Raw genomic sequence first — 16,396 nt, forward strand, 5'->3', positions numbered from 1 at the left:
CCAAATAATTTTCATTCATATACAGTAATCTTAGTTGCATTTGATATTAATATGTTTATTGTAGGACTCCAGCAAGTAAGATATTATTACTAGATGAAACTTCATGTCCACAATTTCGCTCTTCATCATTCTCGCTATTTTGTCCGAGATTATTACCACCGGATTGTGTGCTCTTTTGAGCGCGAATATCTTCTTTCATACGTCTCATCTTTTCTTGTTTTCGAAATTTGGCTCGTCGATTCTGAAACCAAACCTGCAATTGAACTTAATGAATTGATGAAATTGGTCAGAAATTGCAATAACTAACGTAAAAGTAATATATCAGGAATTATCGATTGATTGATGAAAAAATCATATAAAAAGCCTTTTTTAGGTAACATATGAGCTTTTTAAATATCTAAATGACAAGCTTTTTAATTTACTTAATATCAACTAGCTTTTTTTTTTTTTTTAATAATTCCTTTTTAATGATTCAACCTGTACTCGAGCTTCTGTTAAATCAATTCTCATTGCCAAATCTTCTCGGGTGTAAATATCTGGGTAATGAGTTTCCAGGAATGCTCGTTCTAGTTCTTTTAACTGCCCAGATGTAAATGTTGTTCGAATTCTACGTTGTTTCCTTCTTTCCATTGGATTATTCCTACCACAAATGGCACCTTTAATTAACACTCTAACTTTCACAGATAATTTTATATGGTTAATTTTATACAGATTGTAAATTTTAGCATAGATTTTGATTACAAACATTTCTTTCTAAACTTTCAGGAAATTAATTTAAAAAAAAAAAAAAACAGGTAACTATTATTTTCAAAAGACTGATTTACTGATTATTAGTAATTTATTGTCTCTTTTTTTTTTCTTTTTGTTTTTTTTTTTGTCATTTCAAAGGAATTGCAAAATTATCAATGATAATATTACCAACAAGTGATGATCCCTGTATACCAGCCATTAAGCCAGCTGTATTAGCTCTCATTGCATCAGCTGTTGAAAGAAGAGATGTTTGATTTTGATACAGTTTGTATTGAAGTCCTTAAATTCCATTAATAATGGCAAAAATCTTTTGATATTCATTAAAGCAATGCTACAATTTGAATTTTGTCTGAGTAGAAATTTCATGAAAAAGAATAATGATTTGATGAAGATTAGAATGAAATTGAATGGATTTCTATGAAATTTCTAAATATTTCATTCTGATTTTGTATGCTACAGCAAAATTCTGAAGTGAATTACAATTGTTTATTAAAATTAGATTAACAATGATAATCTTTAAATAGCACATCTGAGATAGAAAATGATAAAATTTTATGCTCTAAAAATATGGGTGAGCATTTTTAATTTAAATGGAATCAAAATGAGAAATGATGGATGAGTTTAACGCTGGATGGTCTTGAACATGAACTCTAAACTGATGCATTAAGAAAAAAAAAAAAATTTAAATATTGTCACTTAACTTCCTCTAATTCATTTTATCCAGTAATTTACTTTCTTTACGAATCACAAAGTTAAATTTCATTTACAATATTTCTCAAAAAAGTTTAGCTGAACCCAAATTATTTCATTATGAAACTGAAAGAATTTAAAAGTTCAAAAGATGAGTTCTATTGTAATGTTAATATCTAAAAGTAAGAATGTTAAAATTTATTGAAATATTTTTTTTTTTTTTGCTAGTTTCAAGAAGATTATTTATATTTATAAAATGTTAGAAAATGAAAACAATCTAAGATTAAAAGTATATTTAATTAATAAACAATGATTTAATTGCATTCATTTTATTCTTGATGATAAATAATTGAGAATAGTCTAAAAATTAAAATTTAAAGATATATTTCTTTTTTTTTTTTTTTTAAAGAAAAGGAGGAAAAAGAGTAAAAGAAAGAAATTAATTTTTAACAAAGCAAAAAAAAAAGAATAAAAAAATGTTTTTTGAGAAGAAAAAAAAAGTGAGCATTTTGCTGTCTTAACTGTTTTATTTTATATCATTTTCAAAATACATCTACATAAATATTGAGAAGAATTGAATCCGTTAAACCGGAAAATAAAATTATACCGGTTTGTAGGAAAGCATGTAAAGAATCGGTTGTACGATAGGGTTGTGTGGTAGTTGTATTTGTAATTGTTTTTGTTGTTGATGTTGTCGTTGTTTGTAATGAAGTTTGTAACATTGACTGTTGATGTCCAACGGTTAAATGTCTTTAGAAAAGTTGAAAATTTTACTCGTATCAAATTTTAAAAAATTTGTATTTTACAATATTGTATTTTTATGAATTTCTTTATAATCCAAATAAAATTGAAATTTTGTTCTTATTTGTCTAATAATTTTTATAATTTAATAAAAATGAAATTTTGCTCTTGTTTTTATTTTTGTTTTTGTTTTTTTTTAAAGTTTGTTAAATAAATTTATGCATTTTTTTCTTTCTTTCTTTCTTTTTTTCTTCATTTTTATTTTCTATAAAAATTAATGACAATAGATGTTAGAGCTTTATTTACCTTGTATTTCCTGTTAATTGTCCATACGAATTAGCATATTGTTCATAAAGTTGTTGTTGTTGTTGTTGTTGAATTGTATTACTGTATGCTGTAGCCATTGATGATCCATTAGTATTTGTTGTTGTTGTAAAATTTAAATTTGGATTTAAACTAAATGTATCAAATGTATTTCGATCATAACCAGTTGTTGTTACAGGAGTTGTTGTAAAATAGCTACCATAATCGACCATATTCATTCTAAAATTATCATTGCAACTATTTTTTTAAATGATAATTGCAAATTTCTATAAAGTATTAATTCTTCTTTTTAAAAATATATACCAATTTTATAATAAGTTTAAAAAAAAAACAAGTCAAAAAAAATTAAGAAAAAAAAAAACTTTGTAGAAACAAGAAATATTGTTGTATTTAAAAAAAAAAAAGGAATAATGAAAAAGAAAAACAATTTATTTTTTAAAAAACATATTTTTTTGAAAAATTCTCGAATGAAATATTTATTCTCGAATAAATCTTTCTCGAATGTTTCATTCGTTTCATCTCTTAGATGTTTCATCTTTTATGCATAGCTAAATATTTTATACTATAGTTAGCTAATTAAATTATTAAAAGCTCATTGTTAGTTAATTCTAGTTACATTAACATATTGTATTTTAGTTTAAATTTAATCTATTATTACGTAAATTGAAATTAATCTAATTTTTTGTCTAACATAATTAAATATTTTGATATAAAATAATTGCATAATTGCAATATATATTATAACAATTTATGATAATGTAATTTATCATAAATATTACTGTAATATAAATTACTATGCAAACAAATATTTAATAACAAATACTCATTTAAGTTAATTTAAATAAATTATTTGTAAATGAATGAAATTTCTTCTATTCAAATGAAGAAACAAATGAGATGAAAAACGAATAAACAAATTTAATGAATATTGGAAATAGAAAAAAAAAAAAAGAAAAAAAACGAATCAATCAAATATATGAAAAAGATTTAGTTTTAGAAACGGATGAAATCATTTGAGAATTTGGTTTAGAACATTTATTCAACAAAAATTATATGACACTGATGCTTTCGTAGTTTGTCATTGCTCCACCCTCAATTAAGCTTAATGGTTTCATTCTCCAACCAAACTAATATATTTGGCTCATTTTGTTCCATTTGTTACTCTTCACATCTGGCCAAATATTATGGCCAAGTACGGTAGGGCATCAAACTTTCAAACATATTTATATTTTCTTTTTCTTTCTCTCTCTCTTTCTTCTTTTTTCTCCTTCTCTTCCTCTTTTTGTTGCCCTTTTCTGTCCATAATATCCGATCGAAAGAAAAAAATACAAGAGATTATCGAAGAATTTGATTAAAAAAAAAAAAAAAAGTAGCTTAAATCTAACTAATTGATCATATAATTACAATTCTTTTTACTCCAGCAAAAAAATTGAAAATTAAAAAGTAAAATGTATTTTATTAAATCAATAAGCTATCACATCAGCTAATCATCCACTTATCAGTATGATCAATTAATTGATTAACAAAAAAATAATGAACAGTTTAAATTTTATTTATTTCTTAATTAAAAGCATTTATGTACAAAAATGTTGCAATTTGCAAACATAATTTTAAGAGAAGAAAAAATCTTAAATCTGTCAGCTAAAATTTAAATATTTAAATATATTTAATGTTTAATTCAAGTTATCAAAAGGAACTAAATTAGCTTTTGCTTCTGTTACTTTAAAATTATCACATATTGCAATTTATCGTTATCGCAGCATAGTAGAAATTAAAAGTTCGATGTTTTTGTCCATGCCATATAATTATGAAAATTAAAAGCAAACGAATATTTCAAGAAATTTAAAAAACTTCAGCTTTTTTTTTTTTTTTTTTTGCATTCAAATGTTTACTTTTACTTTTACAATTTCAATTACACTTTTATTTTTTTTAAAAGTATTTTAGGCAGAAGACTAAGACAGAATGGAATGACTGACCACTGTCCGACATGCTTGAATAAAATGACCCGAAATATCATTAAGCTAAAATAAACTTTCATTTATTGGAAACAATGACTAATATTAATGGCTAGGAAGCATTTTGGATAAGATTGAAAATGTCCAACAACTATACATAGCTCTTTTATCTTATTAGCAACGATCTTTGTTAGATTGGCAATCAACGAATGCATCTCAATGCTAACTATTATTTAGCGTTGAGAAAGTGATATATTCTCAATTCTATCGTAATCCTAAAATTTAATCTAATAAAAATTTACAGATTAAATCTATCAAATCTTAGATGGAAAAATTGTAGAAAAATAAAAAAAAAAAAAAAAGAAAGAGCAGAAAATGGAAGAAAAATACTTCTGTGCAAAAATTTAATTTTTATCATTTCCTATAAAGTTTGCTTTTCATTTCCCTAGAAATTGTTAAAAAAAAAACAGGTAAGAGAAATTAAATAGCAGTACATTTATATGAATATTTATTAAGGATAAATTTTTAATTGTTAATTTTAACAAAAGTTTTTATATTTGTTTAATCTTGTTGTGATCAAGCTTTCCAGAAAAATAAACAGATGTGTATTGGCGATTGTTGCACTATTCAATAGATTTAGTTGCACAAGAAACATCCACTTGACCTTTAACCCTAGTGAAAATTCAGTCCAACCAGTAATAGCAGTAGCAGTAGTAACACGGAAATGAATTAATTAATGGCAACTAATTTACAATAATTCTGCATCTTCTTCCACTAATCTTTATTTCTTCCAGATTGGCGCAAAAATACGCTACAATTTAAGTTAATTATTGATATGTACAAAATCATTTGATATTTTATTTGATTTAAAAGCCGTGACCTAACAAATTTATTTAATTCATCCATTTCTCTCTAACAGTTGTTTAGCTGATATTCTACCCATTTTTTTTCTTTTTTTTTTTTCTTTTTTATAAATACATTTCAATAATTGCCAAATTCATTTGATCTGTTGCAGTAAATAACTTACTAAAATAACTGATTGCTTAATTTTCGTAACTTTCTGATTTATAACGTTGTGTGTTCATCATTTGTTATTAAAACTAAAAGAAATATTTTTACTATTCATTTCTTTCATTCATACTTTATTATTTTATTATTTTTAATTGTTTAGCCATACTTAAATATTCGATTATTTAATTTGAACTACCGTAAGTAACTCGTCTCTCTCTTTTGCTTATCATACAGTACAGTCTACTGTAATTCTTTCACTTAATGGTATTAATCCTTAATCACTGATAAATACATTATATATTACTTATAAATTACTTCAATCTTGCTTGAATACTTCATTAGCTTTAGGCATTGTTTAGCCATACTTAAATATTCAATTATTTAATCTGAACTACCGTAAGCAACTCGCACTTAATGATATTAAGCCTTAATCACTGATAAAAATGTAATAAACTGTGTCATTCATCCCAGTTTCCTGATTATTTCATTGCATCCTGTCATACAGTAACACCGACGATAACCACAGTACTCCGATAAGAACTACAGTACCAGTTCTACAAATCTACTATCTCTGTTTAACACACTGCTGTAATACGACTGATTATAACAGTAACCCATCCTATTCCAACCAAAATTCGTTGTGCGACGAGAAAGTAGATTTGTGTTATTTTCATAATTGTATTATGAAAATAATGATATCGATGTTCTTTATATTCATTGTAATTGTTGATGATATGATTTTATCTTGTCTTTCTTTGATTATTTCTGAAATTGTCTTTGAAATTATTTTATTAAACTTTGCAAGTTATCAGCTAATTGTTATATTTATCGTTGTTATCAATTAGAGTAACAACTAAACGTTATATGTACAATTTATTTTTTGAAGTAACATTAATGAATACAATCAAATTAGTACCAAATTTAGTATCAGATTATTAACAAAAAATATGAAAAATTGTAAAAATTACAAAATATTCGCTATATATCATTTTTTCAACCAAAATTTCGAGATTTTCAAACTTAAAAGACCTATTTCGCGAACAGTTGGCTACGTGGTCTGTAATAACATCCTTTGTATTTTACAGCCAGCTGACAGTACGTATCTAGTTGTCCATGTTTCTGTTCTCGAATTATTTATTTTTTTTTTTCGAATTTTATTTCTCACTTTTAATTTAATATCTCTCTTTCTTTCTGTGCAGTTTTCTATTCTTTGTTGTCTCCAAAATTTATTTATCAGTTTCAGTTTATTACTATTAGTTTTAAGATTTAAAATGCGCTGTTAAATGCAATAACTAGGGTCGTATTTACAAATAAATGGATGAATTATTTCCAAAATTTAACTATGAAAATGTCAGATGGATCCATTATTTAAGGACTGAGCAGATTTTAGAGTGTTCAATCACATCTAAAAATATGTAGGAATACTAATTCGCAGAACACCTCTAAAATTATTTAAGGGTATCAACTATTAAGTGGTATTCTCATCAATCATATCAACTAGACTTTTTTGCATTGGCTAAAGTGTAATTTTAGTACTTGAATGTTTGTTTTTCATAAAGTTTCAATAATTTATATGAAATGAATTTCAGAGCAGTCGACAAGCACGCCAGCATTATTTTACTTGTTGGAAAGGCGTAATGGGAATTGGTAATTTGAGGTTGGTTTAATTTATGTTGAGGTTTTATGTTTTTTTTTATTCCAGCAAAAGTTAAATTCTTGGATTAAATAACCAATTATAGAGATTTCGATTCTGCTGATTTCATTTTTTTTTTTTTTTTTTTTTTGGTTTTTTCAGTCCTGGCACTTAAGATACCATTGCCATTGCTATATGTTTGATAGTTCTGTTTTTGCTTCCTTCCATAGGTAATTTGTCGGGTATTTCAATAATCTTTATTCTGTCTCAGAATATGAGACTATTTCTTCATTTCTAACAAAGGTTTCTTCTAGGCAATAATTAATGTTTGTTTTAGGAAGGCAAAAACACGTCGTGGCAAACGATTTCTAGAAAATCGTCAACCAAAAGTTGTTGAGAATGATAAAACGGCTGTAATCGTAAAAGGCGGCAAAACAAATCAAACTGTTACTGATGCTTTAGCTGATCTGTATGCTTTGAAAAAGCCATTGGCTATTCGCATGAAAAGGTTTGACCTCATTGATAATTTTTTTTTTTTTTTTTGCTGTACAAAAGTTATGATGCAGTTTCTCACTGGGAGCACTTATGGTTTTGTGAATGAGTTTGCATATCAGTGGTACATAAACTGCAGTATCACAAGTAATTTAATTTTTTCGTATTTTCAGGCATAATCCAATTCATCCATTTGAAAATGATGTTGAACTGGAGAGTTTTGCAATGAAATATGACACATCGTTATTTTTGTTTGGTTCAAATTCTAAAAAACATCGGAATAGTTTGGTTATGGGGCGTATGTATGACTGTCATGTACTCGATATGGTGGAGTTGCAGATTGAAAATTTTGTTAAATCTGCAGATTTTCATGTGAGTTTAATTACATAAAATGAAAATAGAAGCATTCTTGAACTTGATTTTTAAGCTTTATGATATATGAAATTTTGGTAATGATATAGTGATGATGTAATTTGATCGGAAATTTTAGAAAGTTGAGGCTTTTTAGTGATTTTAACGTGCCTAAGTTGTTATATAAATTCAAATGCCTATAGTAATTACTCTACTAGACACAGAATTTAGATAGAGGTAGTGTTCAAATTGGTTTGGCTTGAACACTTTCGTGATACCAAGAGTATCACTTGTGGGGAAAAAGAAATATCTTAAACATAATATTTTAAGCGAAAGCCTATTGCTGTTATTCCTATAAGCGATGCTATAAGCATTTCAGTAACCCTTCGAGAGCAAAAAAAAATTTTTTTTTTGACGTTTATAGAACTTCTTACAAGCGATTATTTGCAATTGTAACGCCAATAAGTTTTTCATTTTGTAATATGTATTTGATATTTGTTTGTTTGATTTGAGAGGATTAATAATTTTAAAAGTGTGACATTTTTTCTGCTTTCTTTTCCTTAATTTTTCCTTAGAACTTTTCGTCCTGAAAAATATATCAAATAACAACGCACAATATTTCAGTCAGCCAAAGTATCTTTTGGTTGTAAACCGTGTATAGTTCTGCAAGGAACAGAATTTGAAAAGGATGAATCGACGAAGCGTATCGGTAATTTGATGGTCGATTGGTTTCGTGGTGCAGTGGTTGAGAATATACGCTTGCAAGGATTGGAACTTGTTATTTCGCTGACTGCTCTAGAGCAAAAAATTTATCTTCGAGTGTACAGGTACGTGTGGCAAATTATTGGATTTTTCTTGTTGCATGTTTCAGACTTTTTTATTATACAAAAGCTGATTTTGTGATCAGAGATAATTGCCAGCAGTTACTGGATATAGGTCTTGTATCAGAAGAAATAAACCTGTTGATTCAGCTAGTTTATGAGAAGGTTCATCTCCTAGATTCTAGATGAAAAATGGAAGAGAGGAGTTAGTACGACGAATCAGCAAATTGGTCATATCGAGGCCTAGGATCAGTTATCACTTAGCATAACTACCGAGTAATTAGGTTCTAAATAAATTTTTTTTCGAAATTTAGGACCTGTTTGAAAAAGTCAACGGGTACATCGCCAAGGATAGAACTTGTTGAAATTGGACCACGAATTGATTTTTCGGTACATCGAAGTAAATTTGCCAGTGAAAGTCTTTTCCGAGAAGCAATGAAACAGCCGAAACAAATCTTGGTAAACATTCTTTATTAATTTGACTAGTTCATTAGCCGTTTTGGTTATTGTTTGATGAGGAGTGAATTGGAGTGGAGAAAAGGGATTTAATCTTTACGAGTCTGATAGTTCATTTGAAATGGAAAAAGTTTCCTTTTAGCATAGGTGAGTTTTGGTTTAGATGACAATACTGATGGAAGAAGTAGGAAAGTAATGTCATTCCAAATTTCTGTTGAACTCTTGATTTTTAGGCTAAAAAACGAAAAAATATGTCAACGGATGTCTTTGGCACTGAGCTTGGGCGTATTCATGTCGGTAAACAGAACATTGATAGCATGCAGACAAAGAAAATGAAGGCTTTAAGAGGAAACAAGAATAAAGAAGCTGCGATAAGCAATTAATCCCAATTGAAATTTGAGAAATGGATAACTCTATTTGCAAATGAAACTTGAAGTGCATCTTCTGTTACAAGCGATACAGTTCAGGAGAGGTAAACAGGGTAGTGACTGCTCTCTTTCGGGCTTTAAATCAAATTTTTCACTTGGAGAAAAGATGAAATCTCCCAAATCTCTAAAAATCGAAAGCTTTCCAAGAGAAAAACAACCAAATTATCGAACTTTAATGATTAGTATCCATAATTTTTACAGTCCCTCTATTTTGTGTTTTTGATGAGTGCTATAGTTTTTTGGTTCTTCTTTACTTATTCGTTCAGCAAATATCTTTTCACTGTTGCATGTCAATAGTGACCGTCAATTCTTCCGATGAATTATTTTAACAAAAAAGAAAAAAATATTTGATATGTATACATTGCTAACAAACTTTCCAGAAGAGTAATTCTATGAGTAGTATCTTTTTAAAACTTAAACTGTAAAAATTTGTCGCAAATTCAAAGCAGCTCATATTTCGTTATTTTGTATTAGTAATTCTGAAATGCTTTTGAGGTGAAGAGTTGGAAAAGTCTTTAATGATTATATATAGTAATATGAATACAGACTTTTAGAAGATTCATCAAGTATCACTATGAACCAAAAACTTGTGTTTTGAATTCTGATCGGTCGTAAGATTTTGAGTGAAAGGTGCTATGAAAGATAGTAACAAAAATCACAGAATCTGAATTTTTGTATCACGGCTCATTATAAGGGATATGGAAATAAACCATTATGACGACTTTATCAAGTAATGGAATCTCTCGAGTGCCTTTCTTAAATATTCTAATTGGCTTGTTTGGATCTGAAAAAAGCCAACTATGCAAATTTCACCGGAGATTTCAATTTAAAATAAAGAAGTTAGATTCATTTCACAGAATTCAATGAATCAAAAATCTTTTAAATTGAATTCACTTATCTTTTCGTCATTAACACTAATGCAGTACATTAATTTGCAGCTTAAATTATGGTCCTAAACACATTACCTGTGGTGGGTCTCGCGCTACTCGCCGACTATTACTTTTACCGTATATTACGGTGTTTTCTGGTAGCTCTTCTCGTAGCATGGCCATGCAGTTGGTCCCAATAAAGCAGCCTCGTGTAACCGTTGTATTTGGACCCACCTGACATCGAGCACCAAAAACATTATTATTACCAATCTTTGGTGCATGAACAGCTGCAAATAATACAACGCTTTAATATAGCAAAGTTGATAATCAGTTTCTGAATTTAAAAAACAACTGGGATGTAAACTTTATTCCAAAATTTCACTTACTAGATCCAATTTCGAAAACATTATCACGACCGATTAATAGTGCTTCACCAGTGTCATTTCTGGAACACATCTTACTTTGAAAAATGGAAAGAAAATGAAGGAAATGTTTTCCTAGGTGTTTCCGAGAAATTCTTCCGAAAATTCAAATAGCTTACTCACAAGTTTTCAATAACACAAGTCTCCTCAATGTTATTATTTTCACCGATAATAATTGGTCCATTTGTAGCACGTATAACAGCTGTCGGATGAACAACGGTACCTAAATGTATTTCAATTGTTCCAATAGTTCCGAAATCTTTTGTCGACTTATCTCTCAATAAATTGCAATTCTCAACAGATCATAATAGCCATTCTAAAAACGAAAAGTTTTGTCTTTATAATAATCTTTTTGAAAACTTCTTGAAGTAATTCGAAAAATCTTTCGGAAAATTCCTGTGAAATATTTGATATGCAAATAAAAAGTTTGTGATTTACTATTCATTCTAACATACGTCGAGAAATATATAATGCATCTTTTGTAAAACGATTACATTTCATACGTATTTCAAATACAACGGTATCACATCATTATATCTAATCGAGATCAGAAATAGATGAAAAAAAAAAAAATGTCAAAATGTCATAGCGAAATGTAAACAATACCGCCATATTACTTAGTATTTACAATTGAATCAAATATTCATGATAAAATGTTAACAGTTATAGTCTATCAGATACCTGAACCAATCGTTATATCGCCTTCCAAAGTTGCTTCCTTACATACAACAGCATCTGATGCTATCGTAAATCTGTAATAAAATTTCGATATAATTTGATTATAATCTGTCTATTATTAAAGTTTGTGCAATGGAAATAGGAAGAGGAGTTAGAATTATTGACAAATTTACTCAAATTTCCTAATAGTTCCCCTACTTTCCCCATATTTTCTTCCTTTCAAATCCGTATTCTTCAGAAGAATGAAATATATTTACCAAATATTAAGTAAACAAATTTACTCAAATTTCAGAAATTCAATTTTCAACAGAAAAAGAAACATACAAGTGAAAAAACTTACTTATTCTCAAGAGTCATTCTGAGATTCAATTAAAGCACAACCGAAACGAACATTACAAGATAATCTTACAAATTCTGTAATGTAAATTATCGTTATTTCAGAGAATAGTGAGCAATATTTCAAACAAATATTAGCAGACTTCTTTGAATCAAACGTGATTTGCAACCCAATTCCGAAATTCGCTAACAGAAAGAAAGGTTTATCCTGAAATGAAACGTTAAACAAACCGGAATTCCTAGTGGAAACATCTGATTACGCATTTGCTAAGCTAAACTGGTGCTCTAGTACTTTACGGTCACGGCCTGCAGAAAATATTCTATCCTCCGGAAATATGACCTGAAGTTGGAGTACGTAAAACAGGTATGACTTTCCGTTCTGACCGAAATAAACTTGGCGAAGTTTTGAAATCAAACAATTCAGATAAATTGAGTTGAAATATATTAAATATTGACTTCATCTACTGCTTTGAAGATGAATTGGGAAACTAATTCACTTCTTTTCTTTGATTCCGTTCCGTTTTATCTTTCAACTTTTTCCGGTTGAAATTATCCCCAGCAAAATAGACTTGATCTTTTGGTTTTGTGTTTTGACATTAACAATCACTCATCTTTTTTTTTCTTATTTTCGAGTGTTCATCTACTGATGATTTTTTCAAACAAATTAAAAAAAAAAGTATGACTATGGCGAACTTTCTCAAAGCAACGATGAATTTAATTATAAGTAGCAAACGATGCTTAGATTTTTAGATCGATGATCAGAGTCGAACAGATAGTTTGAAAATAATCAATAATCATTAGCAGTGATTCGAATAAAAATGAAGCCTAGATTAGATTATCAGTTTAAATATCATAAATTTTAATATTTGTTAAAAAATCATTCGACTTGGTTTAAAATAGAAACGAGATTTTATGAATGATTTATTTTGTTGGGGCTGAATTAAAATAAAGAATAAGAAAGAAACTTGGTTTTTAGGAAAGAAACTTTGATCATTAATTTGTCAACTATAGCGATGTCAAACTGGAAGTGAATGAATGAAAGGTAATGGAAATAACTGTGTTTTGGATGTTAGACTTAGAAAGAATAGTTTTCTAATTTTATAGTTCTTTGAGAATTAAAAAAACTCTCAAAGTAGTAAGATTTGATTTATTTAGACGAAATTTCTTTTAACTTCCAAGTTTTTTTAATTTATTTAATTTAGATTGAAAAAACTAAGATTTATTCTACAAATCATTGCTAACATATTTCAGTTGTTTCTAAATCATTAAAAACAATTTAATTTTTGAGGACTATCTTCATGGAGAATGTATATTTAGAAAATGTATTGATTTTTGTATACTGCTACTTTTCTATAAAATACCGCCGTACTCATAAAATTGTAGTTTTAGTGAAATTGAATTCATTTTTTTTTCTTCACAATTCTTCAGCTATGAACAAATTTCTACAAAAATTTTTAAAATGAATTTTTTTTTTCTTAATGCAGTATTATTGCAGCCATTAAATTATAAGTAAATTAAATAATTGCATCGGCGTATACATGCATTAAATAATCAAAAAAAGAAAAAAAAAGGAAGAGAGATTTAATATTTACATATTTGCATACAATAGTTAAGAGCATTGACAAGAAAATGAAATTTAATTTTAAATCAAATTTAAATTGTTTGATGATATTATTTTCTTCAAACGTACAACATTTTAGAAGCTTCTATTAATATCATTAATAGTTTCAATATTAACTGTTGAATTTTTAAATTTGGATTTAAAATATAAAATTCGAATTTGCATATTACATAGTAATAAATAGAATAAACAAATAGAAGCAAGAAACACTTTAAAAATAAACAAACAAATGAACTGATAAACAAATTTCATTTGTTCACAGACATACTAAATAATATGCAATAAATTTCAGTTAGACATTTTATCATCATCATTTCAACTGGTTGAATTTCTTAGTCTTCAAGAAAATATCATTTTGTTTACAAAAAAAAAAGTAAAGCTAAATGAAATGTGCTGAATAGCTCGAGTGAATAGCTTAAATATGGCTATCCATTTTTTCGTTTTTCATTTTTCCACTTTTGCTCCTTTACTATATTCTTCTTTTGCTGCATCTCAATTAAATTTTAAAAATTCCACTTAATGTCAAATTATCAAAAATGGCATAAAATTAAAACACAATACAAACTAAGCCAGTTACATTTGCTGTACCTTAAATGAAAACCAAAAAAATAAGTGAAATTTTCATTAATTTTTTAAATTTTAAAAAGCTAACATTTATTATTGTCTTGCTAACTTCATTCTTTTGATTAAAAGATTGGAATATATACAATTTTAGTATCTTTTAACCATCTCAGAAAGCTCAGTCTGAAATTTAATCCATTGACAATATAGTTCGTACTTATCGACGACTATCTCATTTCATCAATTGCCTATTTAACAACTCTTAGCAAATATTTCCATTTTCTAAAAACTAAATAGAATGATTACTTCTTCTTTACGAATCATTCATTTGAAATTTGAAATTTGATCAATTCAATTTATCAAAAAAATGTGTGTTTACCATTTAATCAATTTTTGATACTTCCCTGTATTTTATAACCTTTAAAATGTTTAATATTTTTTCTTTAACTTTCAGTTTCATTTCCACTTTTTTTTTTCTTTCTTTATTTTCTTTTTCAGTTTGATTTACACTTTGATATAATTTTATGGTAGTCATTGTACCTAGTGGTGGCAGCTCAACAACAGTTCATCATTTCCTCATTCCATCAATTCAGCAAAAAAAAAAAAAAAATAATGTATTTCAATGACAATTAATTTTTCCCTTTTCATTTTTGATTCATTTTAAGTTTTCAAAAGTAAGAAATCAGTTTGAAATTTACTCTTTTCTACCAATTAGAATTAAATTGTTGTAAAATTAAATAAACCATTCCTTGAATTATATAAAAATAAAATGGAACAATGAGGAAAAAAGATAACTTCGAACATTATTTTTATAATTTATCCACGGATGTATGTCACATCATTTCTTTTCTTTAACATTCTTTGAGTCACATCACTCACTGTCACTTAAAAATCTCAATTTTGATTCAAAAAACATTGTTTATTACTTTTTGATTCCTATTTTTGCTATCTCTGAATAACTATAGGCAATAAATCAATTAATCAATCACTTCTTATTGATCATCTTTTTTTCTTATTTACACACACACACAAAAAAAAAAAAAAAAGAAAGCCATCCCTCAATTCGCTAACCCATCTGCTCACTTTATTTAATGAATTTTTGACATTTAATGATTTTAATGAATTGGTGATATTGTGCTGCTATAGTCATAAATGACGGCCTTGCTCTTTCACACGTGTGTTGTGTGCGTGTTTGCGTGTTTGTGTGTGTGTGTGTTATGCGTATGCGTATTAGCACGTGTGTTAAATGCGTGAACGTACGTATTTATATGTTATATATATAAGGATGCGAAAGTTTAGGATGCATTTTTTTTGTATCATAGCTTTGATTTTTCAAAGTCTCTTTTAGTGCATCTTTAATAAATGATAAGTTAAAATAGTCCGTGAAACTTTCCATCTGCTAAGAGTAATGTTCGTACTGATATGTAAAATAAGAGTAAGTAAGAAGTGCTAGGAAGGATATTACTTCTCATTGATAGTATTTATTGAATTAACTCTGAAACATTTAAAACTTTCCATCTGCAAAAAGTAATGCTCGTATTGATATGTAAAATAAGAGTAAGTAAGAAGTGCTAGGAAGGATATTACTTCTCATTGATAGTATTTATTGAATTAACTCTGAAACATTTCCATATATGCAGTTTTCACATATTTGCATTTTGAAAATCGATTGAAAAAAAAAAAAAAAAAAAAGAATTTGAATCTCGCAGGTGCACATATTCGCACTGTCAGTGTTTTTGTTTTTGTTATTATAGCGAGGGAAATAAGAATAACACATTTCTTCCTGCCTTTAACACTTCTAATTTATTTTATTTTTGTCACAGTTGTAATTTAATGATTATTGAGAGTATATCCGTTGCTACAATATTTAGTGGAAATTTTTAAATCGTTCTTTCATGTCTGCTAAGAAAAATGTACTAACAATTAATACGACAATATTGTATTCATTATTTTGAGCTGCACTGGAGATGTGTATCTATTGAAATTCTTGCGCTATTGCACATTTTTTGCGCTTTTGTCTTTCAAAACAAGTGAATTGTGATGATATCATGAAAAGAGCTTAGACTGCAGAGTGCTTAAATAAACGCATCAGCATGATTTTCTGGATATTTCGTTCACTAATTGAGTTTGAAATTTTCAATAAGGGAAGGCTTACTCTAGATTCCATTCACTAAAGTGAACCTTCCCACGGCCTACTAACACCGAAAGACTAATCGAAAAAAAAAAAAAAATTTTACTCTGAATTTCATTAAAATGC

The 16,396-nt window shown here is 27.6% G+C and overlaps 3 protein-coding genes across 3 annotated transcripts; 1 reads left to right on the forward strand and 2 right to left on the reverse strand.

The window, feature by feature from the left end:
* Nucleotides 1-55: 55 nt before the first annotated feature.
* Nucleotides 56-2,717, reverse strand: Bma-ceh-17 (homeobox protein, putative; the record flags this gene model as incomplete). The annotated part of the gene is made up of 5 exons (XM_001892117.2): nucleotides 56-253; nucleotides 478-656; nucleotides 919-1,029; nucleotides 2,048-2,190; nucleotides 2,488-2,717. 5 exons carry the CDS (start codon nucleotides 2,715-2,717, stop codon nucleotides 56-58), a joined length of 861 nt encoding a protein of 286 aa, XP_001892152.1.
* A 3,701-nt stretch (nucleotides 2,718-6,418) lies between these two features.
* On the forward strand, nucleotides 6,419-9,607 carry Bm14009 (Brix domain containing protein 1 homolog, putative; the record flags this gene model as incomplete). The annotated part of the gene is made up of 7 exons (XM_001892118.2): nucleotides 6,419-6,586; nucleotides 7,061-7,128; nucleotides 7,442-7,612; nucleotides 7,770-7,968; nucleotides 8,572-8,774; nucleotides 9,083-9,227; nucleotides 9,458-9,607. The coding sequence occupies 7 exons, from the start codon at nucleotides 6,419-6,421 to the stop codon at nucleotides 9,605-9,607; spliced, it is 1,104 nt and encodes a 367-aa protein (XP_001892153.2).
* A 757-nt stretch (nucleotides 9,608-10,364) lies between these two features.
* On the reverse strand, nucleotides 10,365-11,978 carry Bma-dnc-6 (Uncharacterized protein; the record flags this gene model as incomplete). Its single annotated transcript, XM_001892119.2, has 6 exons — nucleotides 10,365-10,436; nucleotides 10,618-10,808; nucleotides 10,908-10,966; nucleotides 11,067-11,166; nucleotides 11,625-11,695; nucleotides 11,962-11,978. The coding sequence occupies 6 exons, from the start codon at nucleotides 11,976-11,978 to the stop codon at nucleotides 10,365-10,367; spliced, it is 510 nt and encodes a 169-aa protein (XP_001892154.2).
* Nucleotides 11,979-16,396: the final 4,418 nt, after the last annotated feature.

This window comes from Brugia malayi, assembly GCF_000002995.4.
Source record: "Brugia malayi strain FR3 genome assembly, contig: Bm_v4_Chr3_scaffold_001, whole genome shotgun sequence".
NCBI lineage: Eukaryota > Metazoa > Nematoda > Chromadorea > Rhabditida > Onchocercidae > Brugia > Brugia malayi.